Source organism: Tinamus guttatus, unplaced genomic scaffold (assembly GCF_059628265.1).
Source record: "Tinamus guttatus ecotype Peru unplaced genomic scaffold, ASM5962826v1 Tinamus_guttatus_pri_ptg000155l, whole genome shotgun sequence".
Taxonomy (NCBI): domain Eukaryota; kingdom Metazoa; phylum Chordata; class Aves; order Tinamiformes; family Tinamidae; genus Tinamus; species Tinamus guttatus.
In genome coordinates this window covers 5,020,193-5,036,688 of record NW_028288689.1, presented here as the reverse complement: position 1 = coordinate 5,036,688, position 16,496 = coordinate 5,020,193, and the positions used below count along the sequence as shown (strand labels likewise).

The window sequence follows — 16,496 nt, the reverse complement described above, 5'->3', positions numbered from 1 at the left end:
CTAAAAATACTGCCTGTGGGAAGTGCCGCAGGGAATCATCACTGACCCGGGTCCTGTGCCGTGACCGCAACGTGCTGGCTGGTTCTGGGATAGGCTATGGGACGTCACAGCCACCTCCACAATCAGATACATTAAGGACCCTGAAGAACAGTAAAATTAGCAAGCTCCGTGGCTGATACCCGGAATATATTTCGGGATGGTGCCTGGCACCATGCCCATTTGGAAGGCAGCACCAGCTCAGGGTCCTTGCGGGCAGCTTTCCGAAGGCTCCAGCTGAGGCGCTGGCGGATGGAACCCGCAGTGGGTCCCGCTGCAGGTGCCTCCCCGGCCCCCGGGTGTGTTGCCAGGTTAGCGTCCGTGCACGACAAGCAATGTGTGCTCTGAACTGCACCCGCTGTGACGTGTTCTGCGCGTGGCTCGCTTGGGAGAGCGATGCCAGGAGATTGTCTGAGGGCAGGGATGTGGCAAAAGAGCCAGGAAAGAGCAGCTGACTTTATCTCCTGTGTCAGCCCATGTTGTCTCTGGGTGTGGGACCCGGCCTGTCCTCGTAACTCATTCACTTCTCTGGGCAGATTTGTTTAAGTAGAGCTACGGTGCCAGGTTCGTCCGGAAAAGCCTGAGATTAACTCGCTGTGGGTTTGGATTTGCTCGCTGTGCATCCATTCCTGTCCTGTGTTCTGCATAGAAATGTTGGAGTTGTCTTGCATTCTAGTCAGCTACAAGTGGGCTACCATGACAGCTTTTATGCAATGATCCTAATTTGAATGCTAGATCAATCCTTCATTAATAGAAATGGAAAAGAGAAATTTGACATTTAAACTAATGAAGTAATTCCCTCCTGAGTACCCAGATTGCCATGTTGCATGCAAACTGTCATATCTGATAAAGAGCATGATGCAGCTGTTACTGGTGTAAAATTGTGTGTTTTCATGCTTCCTGACAGCAGTGAAACAGGAGGCTTTTAGGAGAATGCAGAAATTAATGGCATTTGTCTTTCTGCACAGCCTATGCCCAAACTATATTTTAGCTCTTTATAAAAGTATTCTTCTATAGTCTGTTTTCCAAGTGCTCCATCAGTTAAAGTATTTCTTCCTGGTTGTATTATGCAATTCTAGTTATCTGGCTAATTCTTAGAGAGACTAGATGGATGCTCTTGTGGTTAAAGCACAAGACCTCAAGACAAGGGAGCCCAAATTCTTGCTGTTTCTACCTTGTGTGTTTTGTCTGTGGGATGACAGTCCGTGTGGGTATCTGAGCGGCTTGGGGAAGGTGCTGGGGTGGCCAGCGGGTGAGATGGTCCTCCCGTCTCCACCGGGTGCTGGGCCATGGTGGTCCAACCCACGTGGCACTTGTCTGGATAGGCAGCTCCCAAGAACGGAACTGGGAAATATTCAAGGAATTTGGCCCAACCATTGAGATTTCTGAGGCTGCTCCTCCATCCATCTGTCTGGTCAAACCCAGTATTTGCCAGAAAGGGTCTCTGCAGAGCTCCCTGCCTGACTGGTCCCTTCCTTCATAGCCTGCAGCTGCTGCTGGGCCTGTCCCTGGCAGGGTTGCTGTTTGATGCTCCTGGATGGTCTCTAAATACACTGTTTTTCAGAGACTTCTAAAAGGCATCAGTGAGCACTTAACAATTCTGCCTGTTTGCAATTCATTTCATTCTCCCTATCGCACTCCCTTATTTTTCCAGGTACTCCTTGGGGAGTTTGCATCAAATATAATGAAAGCAACTGGCATTAATCTCTGACCTGCACAGTAAATGTTGTAAAATTTGAATGTACTTATACATCTTGCATGAGCCAAGGCAAAGGACGGATGAATTATTTCTCGCTTTTATGAAGGGCTCTGGTGTATTTGAAGGGAACAAAAAGACAAGTGTTTGAGTTCTTGTCAAACTACAAACAGTATTTCCCTAGTTTTCCTCAGATTTTTCTGTAGTAGAACAGTGAAGAATATAAGGTCAAAACCTTAAAACGTCGTCCAGTTTTTGTCACTATGTTAAGAATCAAATATTTGCTTCCATGAAATTCAAAAGCATTCTTCTGATGAGCTGCAGCTTCGAGAAGGGTAAAGGTTTGTCCTTCAAGCTGCCTGAGGCCTTAGCAGGCAAAATCTTGTTAAGCTGAATTAATTTTTATTTGTAAATCTCTTCAGTATGGATCCAGAATCGCCGTGCTCCTGATCCACAGCTTTATTTCTAACCTCATTTGTTATACTGCCGTTGACCTATGTGTTTTAACAGAAAAATTCAAGCCTTTTACAAGCCAGTGGGGGTTAGCATGTCTATTTGGCAGATACAGGAACTGATGCCGCCTGAGCTGTGATAGTGGCACAAATAGAAATGAAGCTCTCTGAGGTCTGAACCTTCTGGATGCCGTCCCGAAGTGGCGCTCGGGAGGCTCCTGCGGTTGGACGCAGGCTGCAGATCGAGCGCCAGCCACGCTGGTGCTGCGTGCTGCTCCGGCACCACGAGAAGCAGGGCCGAGGCAGGCTGATTTGTGAGGATGCAGCTTTGGAGAAGTTGAGTCACAGCTTGTGAAGGCAATGAACACAGTAGTTGTTCCTCCTGCACACGGGCTTTAGTGCCCTTTTAACTAGTTATTTGATTTAACTCGTATTACAACCACCTGACGTCGAAACAGGGTGTTATTTATATCTTTTTTATTAGGGATGCGGTCATCAGTGCTATTGCTAAAAAAGACACCTCTGTCTTTTTTAATCTTAGTATTGCTATGCACAGAACCATAGTAAAAAGCATAGGAAGTCAGAAAGGTAACAGTGTTAATCCAAAGAAGAAATGCGAGGTGAGGAGATAGCGATAGTTCTTAGATCAGCAAAATCCGGAGGGGGTCACAGCGCAAAGGAATCAACGCGCTGAAGCACTTGGAGCTCAGTCCCCCCGGGGGGACGTCCCGGTTCCGTGCGGTGCCGGGCGCTCCTGCCCATGAGGGGCATTCATGGGAACGGGCCCAGGCCTGGAGAGGGAAAGCAGATCCTTCTCCCTTTATAAAGGAAGCATTTCCCATTTGCAAAAGTAAGCAGCTCAGCTGAGCTTTAGCCAGTTGGGTTTGAGCCTTAGCACTGCCCAGGCAAACCCAAAGTCACTGTGAGGTGAGAACTGTTTCTCCGCCACAGCAGGTAACTTGATTTAGGCACCGGTCTCTCCGTAACGTGGCTCTCGACGCAGCGGGAGCGTCAGTGGGGCCACGTCGGCGCTCCAGGCACCTCGGAGCTCCCCAGGTGCTCCCTGGTGTCAGTGCAGCCTCTGAGGAGCCGGTCCGGATGCCGCCCGTTGGAAACATGGCCGTGTGCTGAGCTCTGTCCAGTGAGGAACCAGGAGAGGGGTGTGCAAAAGTGACTTAAAAGGGGTCTTCCTACTGTGCTAGAGGTCCCTAGGGCCTTGCCAAAGCTGGCCAATACTGCCTGCTGCGGAGCAGGGTTGAAGAACCCCGTAATAGACAGTGATGGAATAAACCTAATCAGAGCCAAAACAACTTTATAAACTTCCTATCCACAAATGGCTGGCTTATGTCTTGAATCATGAGGTTTTTTCTTACAAAAAAAAAAAGTAGCAAGCTAATGTAGCATGTTTATTTCTTCTGCCTATAAATTTCTTGTAAACATGATGACTAACACAAAATATAGATGTATACCATGTGTGATAGATGTACATAGCATTTATGCAAACCCCAATTCTGGCTTCAGTAGATGACAGTTTCTCTTAGAACAAGCGCCTGTGGAATTGGTGTTGAGGATTATCACAGAGGTGCAGCTATTTCAGTGCTCCTTCCAGTACAAAACTGAGACCCACGGGTCTGCATCCGCCAGGAAACCCCAAAGCCTTGTGAAAACAGCGTGAGATAACTGCGGTTCTCATGGCTTTCAGATAGTAGCAGATTTTATTTTTATCTAAACTTATTTTTGTATAAAGTCATGCAACTATATATGTGTTGCTGCCAATGAAGTGGGAGCCATTTCATTTCCTCACCAGGTATTAGGTTTCTGTATAGGCACAGTTTTCTTTCGTAGGGTTTAGTCTCCAGTTTCGACTAGTAAACTTCATTCCCTGTCTCTCATTCAGTTGGGCAGCGCTTTAAATTAGGTCCTGTAATGGCCCTGGTCACCGTGGCTAAATGTCCGATACCTTGGTATTTTCACAAGCGGAAAAGCTGGTGGGTTTTGTATAGTTATTCCCTCTGGTAAAACGACCCTTGGGAAAACACCTGATCCAGCTCCTCCCCCAGAGCAAGCCGAGATGTGGTGTCCAGCGGCTGCCTCGGTAGAGCTCGATGGCAGCGCAGAGCTGCAAAGCCCGGCGCTGCGTTTCGCTGGGTGCTGTGCCGCAGCGGGCCAGGCTGTCCCGGCGCGTCCCCGAGCGTCCCTGCGTGGGGACATCCTCTCCTGCAGCACTGAGGATGGGACACTGCAGTGCTGGCACCGGCTGCTGCTGTGTCAGCGCTCGCTCTTCCCTGCAAACCCATGTTTGTACTCTGACTCTTTCAGGATAAGTGATGTACTGAGCCCTAAGAGAGCTGCAGAATCTACATGTGATCATTTTGCATCCTGTGTTTATTTGGTTTGCTATGTATTTTATATGATGCGTGTTACACTGAAGACATCAAGGAGCAATTGCTCATTGCACGGAGACCCGCCGGATGCCAGGATGCACCAGCTCGTTCTGGACAGGGAGACAGGAAGGCAGCCCTGGGATCTGCCTTTGGGGAGCCCCTGACTTGCAGCGCTCATTCAAGCCCTGGTTGTTGCCATTGCTCTTGCTTTTGACAACCGCTCAGTTAGCAGCACGACGTAGGCGGCTCTGCAGGGACCTCTCGACAGCGCAGGAGGCTGCGGCGGCGCCGGGCCGTTGGCGTCCGACCTTCTGCCCGTGCCAGGGAAGCGGGGAGAATTCACGGCAGACGAGGACTAGGGCTGCCTCTCGCTGTCGGTCTGACCCGTTTCTGAATAATCTGGGGAAGGGGTCGGGACTGTGCGAGCAGCGTGTTGCAGTACAGAAAAGGTCCTTGTTTTTCCCTTAGATGGTCTGTAATACAATAGCATGCAGTGTTGGCAGGGGTGCTGCAGGAATTGAATTATGAGTGGAAATTAGATATGCAGAGCCTGGCCAAACGATCATTAAGGGAGATACGGTAATCAGCTGCCAGTGTTTAGGGGTTGTAAACACCAAGAAGAGAAGGATGGGTGGTCTGCCGAGTTGAAAGTGCAAGGAAAGGAATAAAACCAAGCAAATGAAAATGGAGATATCGAGGAACCTGAGTCTTAACGTCAGGTCTCCCAGGCTGACAGCACTCAACGCTGCAGTCCTGCGAAACAGGACTGAACATAATAAAGGAGAGTAAGTTTTGAGCTGGAAGGGAACTTGAGTGCTTTAATATATCATTTTCACCTCTTCCTTCCCTAGTTGTGAGTTTTGTTAATGTTTTTCTTGCTTTTTCTCAACATGTGGTTTTTATTTGGCTTCTGAAGACGATAGCACTTGGAGTGATGAGTTGTTGTAGAAATAGCGCAAACACGACTCCAATTATGATTTTGCCTTTGTTGCCATGGAGAAGTTTCAATCTCTTTTAGATTTTTTATAACTGTAACTAAGGACGGGAGGGAACTCTGACTTGGAGAGATGAGAAACCATCGCCACCCCCGATACCCAGCACAGAATGACTTCAGCACTCCCAAATCGCTAACGCCTTGGTGCGTTTTCCTGCCATTGCAAGGGCACATGTCCTGCGTTTGGTACCTCTTCTCCCATGCCTGCCCTTCTCGTGTGCTGATTAGCTTTTGGAGAGGTTTTCTGGCTGTTTCCCTCTGAATGTTTTCACCATTGCTTAACTTCAGTGTTCTCCATGGCCTTCACTCCTCGGTCGCTTCTCATCTTCATGTTTGCTTTCTTCTGCGCTTCAAATGAGCCATGTCCCCATTAAGACAGAGGTCAGGAAAATCTGGAGATCATAGTTAATGAATTGATGCCCTCGTTTGCATAATTGATGGTTACACATTTCCTCAGTGACATGGTGTGCTGTGATACTTAAAGCTATTTTTGTTTCTGACTTCTCTGCCTTGCTGTTCCCTGCTGTCTCCACTAAAGGCACTTTACACATCAGCAAAAAACAACCACCCAAAGCCCAAGTGTTACAAGTTCAAATCGACTGTTTAATCAAGTTTAATCCTGTTTTCTGTTCGCTGGCGTATTTGCAGTGGTTCCGCTCCAAATCCCTGGTGGGTATCTGAGCAAGAGGAGGCTGTGCTCCTAACAGCAGTGTGTGTTCGGGGCTGAAGCGGAGGGAGGAGAAAATACAGGAGGGAGAAGATAAATAGACCAAAAACGAGCAAGAAAATCCTTTTTTATGTCTATTCACTGTGAATTTAATGTTTAAGACACCTGCCTTTTCTTCATCCCTTCGTGCTGTGGGGTCTGAGCCCTGAGCAGAGGCCGTGCCCGTTGTGTGTGTGTGTGGATGGCCCCATACGAGGAGTCCTGCCCGTGTCCAGGGAATTGCTCTGAGGGATGAGGCCACCTCCCTGCAACGCGGTGCTTTAACGGCTCCTTCATGGACCCTTCCCCCCGCGGAGGGAGCCAGCCTCCCAGCTCGGCACGGGGGAGCGTAAGGGCCTGAACACGCCGGTGTCCCCGTGAGCTTTGCAGGTCGTGCTCTCCCCACAGACAGTTACTCTTCGCTGTGCTGCTCTGGTGGTTGTTTCATCTGTAGGTGATTTGCAGGAATCCTGAGCAGATCACGGAAGCTGAGAGCAACATCCCCACGGCTGAGCTCTCACCCAGGCCCTGGCAGCTTTTCCCTGTAGGCTTTTTCTCAGGAATTCTCTGTGCAGTATTTAGGCCATCTGAATCCATTTTCAGAGGCTTTCAGAAGTGCTCAGCTGCTTCTGGTGCCCACGTAGACGAAGCTGTAGAGCATTTATCTAGACCCAAAGACACACGTAGCCTCCTGTGGGATCAAAGTCTCCAGTGAGACTTTTATTAGCGAGTTAGAGTGGGTCATTATGTGCCTATGAGAAAAAGAGGAAATCAGGGAATCTTCAGTGAAAATAATAGACTATCCATATCTGAAGGAGACGTCATAACCTATAGCCTGAGCCTGTAACTGCTAAAGCTATAATTTCAGTGACCTTAAAATGAGCAGCTGAAGGCGATACCTTCCAGTGATTTCTCATATGAGGTTCAGTGATGATGATTAATAAGTACTGCTATTTTCTTTGTGTTATTTCTGTACGTAGGCTTCAGTGCAATGCGAAGGGACACTGCGTTGTTTGAAGATACAGTAAATCTAAAACTCATGTCTGAGCACGCTGCTGCTGCAGTGCTGTGTTTGGCAGGAGCACCAATCTCAATCCTGTTTTAGTGTTTTCCTGGGTGTTTTTGCCAGCTCTCCTCTGTCTAGAGTAGTGAAAGGCAAGGGTAAGCTTGATGGAAGTTGGATGTCTTGGTGGATTGCACGTGGGTTGGGAGAGGATGGGGGTAATGAGGAGGGAGGTGAGCGATGCTGCTGGTTGGGTACCAGCGTCCCGGAGCCGCCCACGCGGAGCCCTGGCACCTGCAGGGGCTTCCTCGGACGAGCATCTTCTCCCTGCGCCCAGCACAGCCCGTCCTCCTGCTGCACGTCACGATGTGTCCGTGCCCTGCTCCCTGGTGCTCGGTGTCTGTTTCTGAGGTCGCAGGAGGGAGCGCACGTGGGCAGTAATGAGGATGGTTTCTCTGTGCGAAGCTGGTAACAAACCTTAGGTGAAGGTCCCGCGTAAGCTGTGAGAACAGCCTCTGTGAAACGTCTGTGGTGAGACGAGCCCTGAGCAAACTGCTCGTTGCGGTCAGTGAAGCAATTCCCAGGTCCTGAAGAGGAATCTTTCCATTTTATATAAAGCTGGTCTTTTGGCTCCTTTTACTGTTTATTGTTCAGCAAGCTGCATTATTGAATTAAATTTCTGGAAATCCTTGCTTATGCTTCAAGTATTTACACTTAAGCATATCCCTTCCTTTATTTGACAAGGAAACTATATATATATAATATCCAGTGGTAGTGGCCCACAATAGTGCAGTTATGCTGGATAAAAATTCATGACTCTCTGATAGTTTGGAAAATCTCCCAAACCAGGACTTGGTTTTGTCAGTGCCCCTGAAAAAGAAGTTGATGCAGATCCAGCAGCCGTTTGGCTTCTTCCTTCTGTTCCTTTCCCCTCTCCTGTGCCTTGCTCAGACAGACTAGCTGGGTAGAATCGGAAGGCATGAAAACCTTTGCAGAAGGAAGGGCTGGTGCCAGATCGGGGCGGCTGTCAGGTGTGTGGCATTGCAAGATCTGCCCTAGCAAATAAATCCGCAGCAGCAAGCCCCAATAACCCTGCAGCCCCAGCTCATTCTGCCCGTCTCCTGAGCGAGGAACCGAGCGCGGCCGGGCTTGGCAGCGAGCGGGAGGCTGCTTTGCTGAGCGCCCGGACGCTTTCTGTGTGACTCCGTCTCCCTCTCGTGGTCAGAGGCCCTCGGGTTCTGCTACGGCAGCAGAGAGCGCGGACACCTCTCCTCGGGGCTGCGACCTGCTTCACCTTGCTGTTCCCACCTGCTTCCTGCAGCTCACGGTGGCCACATCTTTGCGGCTGTCACTACAGCGCCCATGGCCCCCGGCACTGCATGCAGTTGGGCACAATTGCAACAAAACACAGTAAATCCATGTCTCGGAGGCAGGTATTTACATACCACAGGCTGCGGCAGGAGGATGAGCTCCCTAAGACCACCTGAGCCCCAGTAAGAATTCAACTAAGGTTTTAATAAAACCTTTGCAGGGAGCTGGGTCAGCAAGAGGCCCCTTGAAGAAAAGGCGAGCGCAGCAAGTTTGTGCTCGGAGCTGCATGGGGATGCACTGCTCAGCGTCTGTGGCTTCCTCCCCTTCATCTCTGGCCAAGCCACTGTCTCCAACTGTCTCAGACGATTGCGGAGGCTCCTAAGGGCCCAGCTACAGAAGAGACTCGGAGGAGAGTTGGCATTTCCCTCTCCGCTGGCTTCTCCCCAGTACTGTCTCAGTCTCTGTCAAAATGCAGTGACTTTTTAAAGTTTTTGTAAGCAACAACAGTAAGTGCTTGAATAGAAGTATCTGCTGGCTGGGGATTTTCTGCCATCCTGGCCATCCTTGTACAGCTCTTCCATCATGTGTTTGTGTCTTCTTAAAAAGCACAAGTGCTCTGCTCGTTCAGCCTTTATCTGCTTTCCAAAGCTGCAGTGTTGGCTGATGGCTGAAGCTCCCTTCTGTTCCTCGAGCTATAGACATACAGTATTTCACATCTTGTACGAGTTAAAAAGTGTAAGAGTCAGAACTGAATAATATTCACCACGGTACCTGCCGCTGGAAACACCTCTCGAAAGCACTAGCTCTAGGTATGCCGAAAAGTGTGAGCGCTGCGTGGGGTGGCTGATCGCATTGCCAGGACACCCAGACGTTTGTTTGCCTATTAGTCAAGGCTCCTCTGCATAATCTGGACAAAGCAGAGAGTAGGTGATTAATGCCTGTGAAATCCTGGCCCAAGGACGAGCTAGCGCTGCCAGATGTGATAATGTTGTCCTCTGACAAATGGCCATGGCTTGGCCTCCTCCAGATAAGGATGTAGTTTTGTGTGTCAGCTTCAGATATTGATCCCACCAGTGGGAAGGGTTCCTTGTCGTACAGCTGCTCCTCCCAGTTCCTCAGTGCACAGCTGTCAGAGCCGATGGGTTTGGGCTGTTCTTCTTCCCTTTGCTGGCACTTCTGCGTGGACTAACACAATTGGCATTTCCATTTATCTGGCACCTTTCAGCTGAAAATCTAAGTGCCTGATACATATGAATTAAGCATTGCAACACCACAGTGAGATAGGCAGCGAGTATGTGGGGATCATCCAGGCTGCCCATTGCTGTAACACAGCTGTTTTCCATACTGGGGCAGATACTTAGCAGAATTCAAGAATAATGAAACAGAAAGTTTGGACCAGCTGTTTGCAACCCTGAGTTGTGAACCGTAAAATTTCTCTGACCAATGTTTGGGCCCTAATGCAGAAAATTCAAGAACAAGGGTGCAATAGCAGAAATGAAATGCCCAATCTAGATTTTCAGCTAAGCGAAGCCTCACGATGTCTAACTCCCGCGTGGGTATTTTTTGTCTGCCTCCTTACGTAACAGGAGCTCCACCCAGCTCGCAAGGCTGCCGGCAGGAGTTTGGAGGGGGTGCGTGCCAGCCAAGCCTGCATGTGTTGGCAGCACTGAACGTGTGGGCAGTTTACGTAGCCCACAGCTCAATTTTTGCTTCAACCACGACTGCTATTAAAGTCTCGTTAAGCATTAGTGTTTGCATGCGTGTGGAACAGAGGCTGCAACATTTCATTACATTTACAGCAATGGAAAAGTCCCATCATTTCTATAACTACAAGCTTAATTTGAAACTCTCTTTGCTCAAGAGCAGGTAATCACATGTGTATCTCTTGCCCCTCTGTTTGGCCTCTTCTTGCTTTAGGTACAATGAAAGTGTGGTGTTATTTGGGAGAATTTCAATATGCAGCATAAATGCTCAAGAGCTGCCTTGAAAATAAAATGTGTTAGATTGGTACGAACTGAATTGTAGCCCTGCACCTCCAAATTTGTGGGTGATTGAACTGAAAGTGCAGACCGTAGATGGTACAGACTGGCAAACAGCTGCTGAGCTGCCTGATGGACTGCAGGCCTAATTTGTCTGAAAATCACTGCTCAAAATACCCGAGCCATAAATGCACCGTGTCTTTAATATTTTGTCAGCTGAGATAGCTAGCTCATAAAAATGCCTTTCGTCTTATTATAATCAATCTTCCCCTAAATGCTTCTCAGGGAGGAGTAGCAATTTGTCAGTTTTCCTTGCATTCAGGTGGGGCTGCGTTGTATGAACCGAAGTATCCCTGTCATTTTCAAGTCCACCAGTCCTAAATCCCTGCTTGGCTTCGCGCAGCTCGGGCGGCGGGCTGGTCGGCGCAAGCACCTCGAGGAGAAGCTGCTCTCTGAAGGCCCCGCTTGCTCCTGCCTCACGCTGCCGTCCCCAGCTGCCTCTGCGAGACGCTCAGAGCTTCCACTAACCATCCAAGAGGAAACAGGGCAGCGGCCTCGCAGCGCGCGCAGCTGGCAGCGCGGCGGAGCGGCAGGCTGTGGCGAGGGGCAGAGAACAGGAGGTCTTTCCTGAGGTGGTTTTGCCACCAAAGCCATCACAGCATGTGAACTACACTTGCTTTTCTGCCCTGCACTGTGCTGACCGTGTAGGACAGAGGTAGTTTGCAAAGCAGCCTGAGCGTGTGTGAAAGCACGAGTTTTAAATCAAATTCATGAGTGGGCACAACCCGCTCAAACGCAGTGATCTGCTGTCCTTCCCGTGTTATATATGTATGGGTAATGCCTGCACAGGAGTCGTAGTGGTTGGCTTTATATCTGCGAGAATCGTGGAGAACATTGAGGAACCTTCATAAAGGAACCTTCATAAAGGAGCGTGCATGTGAGGTGTTCCTCTCAAAGAGAAGTAGTGGGAGACGGGATGTCACAGGCATGATCATGGTTGATATATATAATCTTCTAATTCTCTCTGTTCTACCTTTTATTTTTAGTGTGGAAACAGTGAATGATGGGCAGTTCCATAGCGTGGAGTTGGTGATGCTGAATCAAACTCTGAACCTAGTGGTGGACAAGGGGGCTCCCAAGAGTCTAGGAAAACTCCAGAAACAATCTTCAGCCAGCCTCAACACTCCTCTCTACATTGGAGGTATGACCAGTTGCTCTTGATTTGGGTTGAGATTTTAACTAGTCCTTGCAGAAGCAAATGCCCTTCCATCTTGTGGAGAGGATTTAGGTGGGGCAGAAATGAGAATGCCTTTGACCTAAGCACCTCCTCTGTACTGCAGAGTGGGAACTCAATTTCTAGGAAACGAGAGGCCAAGTCGGGTGGGGAGCAGATGCCCAGAGTAACAAGTAGCTCCCTGATTAGGTGTCTGGGTATGAGAGAGAGGGGCTGAAGTCTGTGCTCTGCACAATCGCTTGTTTTTTCCTGGAACACCCCAACCACCCAGTTCTGTTTTGGACTGAATGTTGAAATCTCCCCTTTTCTGTGACCTGGAGTTTTTGTTTTTCTACCCAGACCGTTCTAAATAAAGAGCTCAGCAGATCTATAACAGACTCAGAAAGGCTTTTTCTGACCCTGGACTATTGAAGCTAGTGTAGAAACTCTTATCAACTGGGTGCTGGTCAAGCCTTTTGTAGAAAATTCTTTTTAATAAGCCTTTACCAAAACATTTTTTATTGCCCTTGTAAACAGAAAACTGGCTAATCTTGCTTTGGACAGAGCTGAACTCTGTATCATTGGCTCCCTTTAGGAATGTCACAGATTATTAAAAAGCATTATGCATCAAAAATGATTTTGTGTTGAGGGTATGCAGCTTCTCCCTCTCGTTCAGGATGAAAGGTACCAACAATAGGCAATTTATGTACAGGGAATTGGGGAAGTAATCCAATGAGAAATGTTTCATTAATGGATGATCCTTGTGGATCGATACTAATTCTCAAAAGATACCTACAAAAATGTCTTGCAGGACAAATCTGAGACCTGAGATGAACAACTGCGTTGGATACCAATAGCTGTGGGCTCAGTGGAGACTTTTACTGTCCACTGCAGTTTTGTTTAATTCTTTGTAAACCTGCAGCATGTGCCACATCTCCACATTTAGCATTCCTTTGGATGGCAGCTGCCACCCTTCCCCCTCAGACTGCTTAGTCAATGTAATTAATTACTTTTTCTCTGAGCAATGTTTCCTAAGCTTCATTAATCTTTATTCACCCCATCTAAGACTCACCTGAGGCTTCACGTGTCCAGAATCTTGTCCATCTCCCCAGCTACATCACCTGGTCCATCAGCTCTCCCTCTAAAGCATAGTTAAGCAAATGTGGGGTTTAAGAGTGTCTTTTAAAATAGAAGTACTAATGGGAAGCAAAATTCAGAGGCCTTGCACGGTTGAAAGCAGAAGCAGGTGACAGTGTTAATGCAGCTGCAGAGCTCGCACAGGGGTCGGTGTGAGAGCTCTGCACGGCCCGTGGGGTCAGCCAGAGCGCCCGAGGGGGCAGGTCCCACCGCAGGGGCTCGTCCTGCTCCTAGAGGTGCTGGTCTCCACCTTGAGGTCCCCTGCACTGGTTTGGGTGGGACCAGTCCCTGCCTTAGCTATGTGGGGGAGTAACGTTAGCTGAGGTCTTGCTGTATCCCAGAGGTGGTCACTGCCTGCTGGCAGGATGCTCTCAAACCTTCCAGAAGGGTAATTGAGCTATAGACAGGAGGACAAGAACAGATATGAGTGTTAGTCAGGAAACCTGAGCTTGTTTGTTTGGTTGTTTTTTGTTTTGATTTCATTTTTCTTCTCTTTTTCTGTCATATATAAGCTTGGGGGAGTGATTTTATTTTTATACCTTTTCATTTGCAGAATGAGAACAGTAACACTGAGCTGCCTTACAAAGGACATATGAAAATTAATTCTTTAAAGATTATAAGACGGGGGCTGTGGCAAATAAATGTGAGCAATTACAATTTGCCAGTTTATCATTGTACCTGTGAGTAAGCCTTCCCTTTATATTTTTATCTGAAGGGATCCCAACCTCTACTGGATTATCTTCACTGCGCCAGGGTGCAGATAAGACACCAAACGGTTTTCATGGGTGTATCCACGATGTCCGCATCAATAACGAGCTGCAGGATTTCAAGGATTTACCACAGCAGTCGCTAGGAGTCTTTCCTGGTTGCAAATCCTGTAATATCTGCAAGCATGGCATCTGCCGGTCCCTCGAGAAAACGAGTGTCATTTGTGAATGTCACCCAGGCTGGACAGGCCCCCTCTGTGACCAGGAAATTGGAGATCCATGTCTTAACCACAAGTAAGCTTAAGTGGGTGTTAAAGATAAACTTTACAGCTAATGCGTATTTCACTTTTGGTTTTCTAAAATGGCATCTGTCAATTCTTTGGAGGTGTTGGGTTGCCATGTAAAATTACTGGCAGTTGTGAGTCAGCATCCGTGGCAGCTCTCAATACCTGCGTCTTGTTCTGATGCTCCTTGATACCTGTCCAGGTGAGCTCTTGGTCCTGGGGGAGTGAAGTTGTTAATACTACAAGTCGTTCTTTCACCTGTGATGCTGCTCAGCAGAACAAACAAACCCTTATTAGTGGGACAGTATTGCCCAGGATGTAGTGGTGCCTGCACTTATCTAGATCAGTGCTACGTCTGCATTTTAGTGATACACTCATAGCTAAAAGAACGTTGCCATTAAAGCAGTGCTGGGCACGATATTCAAACTAACTCCCTGAAGACCATCATTAACTCCATTGGGATCAGTTTTAAATTTCCCAAATAGCTAACTTAAATATTACTTGCCGACACTCCCCTTTAGAATATAAGTCTAAGGGACAGCGTGGAGCTGCATGCAAAGAGGGGATGAGTGAAAACTGTTCCCAGTTCAGTTGTTCACAGTTCAAAGGCTCAATAGCCACATTTCCATCAGAAACCCTGGAGGAAGAACTTGCTTATGGCAGGAGCACAAGGTAACAGGGCAACAATGTGCATTCTGCGTAGCCCAGTGCCAGTTCAGAAGCAGATGGCAGCCCAGTTACTTTAGAAGCTGCCTGGCTTGTGGTGTCTATGGAAGGTGCTTTTCACAAGCAGGACAGCTAGAGCTGACCTGCGAAGCAGTCCCTGCTAGGGCTGCTTGGTCAGGGCAGAAGTTGCAGTTGGCAGAGGCACCATTTTGAACTTGCTTATAGGTCTAATTCTGCCAGGTACTGAGCTCTGGGAGGTGTTGGTAAGCACCTGACACATTATAGACCAAAGGGATGAAAACGTAAATAAAGTAAGTCACAAAGACCCAGATGTTTCCTTGAATTTCCTACCTCAGTATCCAGCTGTCATGCCTGGACAAAGAGAAAAGTGAGGGAGCTCCAGATGTTTAACCGATGAGGAATTATTTCCCTGTAACCCGAAGAGGGTTATGCAATGCTAAACGTGCCCCCATTATAAGGGAAGGAGTTCTGTCTATTTATAATATTCTTTTGATGTCCCACTTGCTATTAAATCGCCTTAGATGTTTGGAGTTGCCGCCTTACAGAGCTTTGTGTCCAAGGGAGCGCGGCACCATGGAGCCAGGCATGGGCACCAGCACTCCCAGGTTAATCCGAATGAAGAGAGCAAATGTAGACAACAGGCAGTTGATTCAGGAACAAGAGTTATTACCCAAGTTAATATTATCCGTTAGTGGGGCAGAAAATACTGATTTTTAAGACTGTGAATCCCTTAATTATAGTATTTTGTGTGTCTTGGCATCATTACTATAGCTTTTCTGGTTTATATTTTTCCTCTGTGTAGATTAGAAATGAAATGGACAAGGGCTCAACATAAGCAGGAAACAGTTTTAAGTACCAGGAATAAAATAAAAAAAGAAAGAAAGATACAGGTTTATGCTGGGAGGGCTGATAGAGCAAAGGTTTACAGAGCCAAAGCAATTTTCCCCTGGCTCCACAGTGGTGTCCTCTCTCCTCTTCCCAGCCCGTTCCAAGTCTGGGGATGGTGTCACAGAGCCTGCTAGGGATCAACACCTCTCCTCTGATATCCATCAGAAATACCAAAGCTCAGTGCAAACCACATGAGCCAGGAAACCTTCCAACGAGAGTCGAGTGTGAATAATTCTGTGCATAGCTTTTCCACAAGGACCTTAATTTATCACACTTTTTTTCATCACCTGATATTATTTGTAGAGCAATTTTGCTAAGGAGGACTTGGCATGCAGCGTGGTGGTTGGCACTGAGCTCCACATGCTGATGCTGTAAACCTGAGCTCTCTTGTGTGGGTGCCAAGCACCGGTCCCTGCTCGCGGAGGAGCCTCGTGCTTTCCCTAGAGGTCGTTAGTGACCGCAAATTCTGAGCGGATTCTCCGACCATGATCCACTTTTCACTGCAAACTTCCAGGTTCTGCAGTGCGTTAGACACTGAACAGCTGTTCCTTGCATTATTGCTCTGGATTTAAACGGGCAGAAATATGAGAAGCAAACGCCCATGGGGAAGTGTTTGCGTCCAGCGCAGGCCAGTTCCAAACACGTTTCTTCCCCAGGTGTCTGCATGGGAAGTGTGTGGCAGCCAACGTCGCTTACACCTGCAAGTGCACGGAGGGCTACACGGGCACGTACTGCGACAAGAAGAACAACTCCTCGAGCCCCTGCAGGGTTTGGAAGTGCAACCACGGGCAGTGCAGACTTTCTGAGCACGGGGAGCCCTACTGCGAGTGTGACCCAGGCTACAGTGGAGAGCACTGCGACAGAGGTACGCGTGGCCCCGCGTGCTGCCCGGCTGCCTTGCTGTTTGATTAGGGAGGAAATAGCAAACGGGAGGAAGACAGGGCTAGCTCAGCCTCTGCAAAGCAATGAGGGAGAAGAAGAAAGCCATACCAGAGATCTGCCTTGGTCCCTTTTGCCTT

General features: G+C 48.3%; 1 protein-coding gene across 1 annotated transcript in view; it reads left to right on the top strand.

The window, feature by feature from the left end:
• The window catches only part of SLIT3 (slit guidance ligand 3), a 353,962-nt gene that overhangs the window by 335,618 nt on the left and 1,848 nt on the right, over positions 1-16,496 (top strand). The window contains exons 33-35 of the mRNA XM_088522712.1: positions 11,608-11,762; positions 13,627-13,912; positions 16,134-16,342. Of these exons, the coding sequence (XP_088378838.1) occupies positions 11,608-11,762; positions 13,627-13,912; positions 16,134-16,342 (650 nt within the window). The remainder of the gene's footprint in view (positions 1-11,607; positions 11,763-13,626; positions 13,913-16,133; positions 16,343-16,496) is intronic.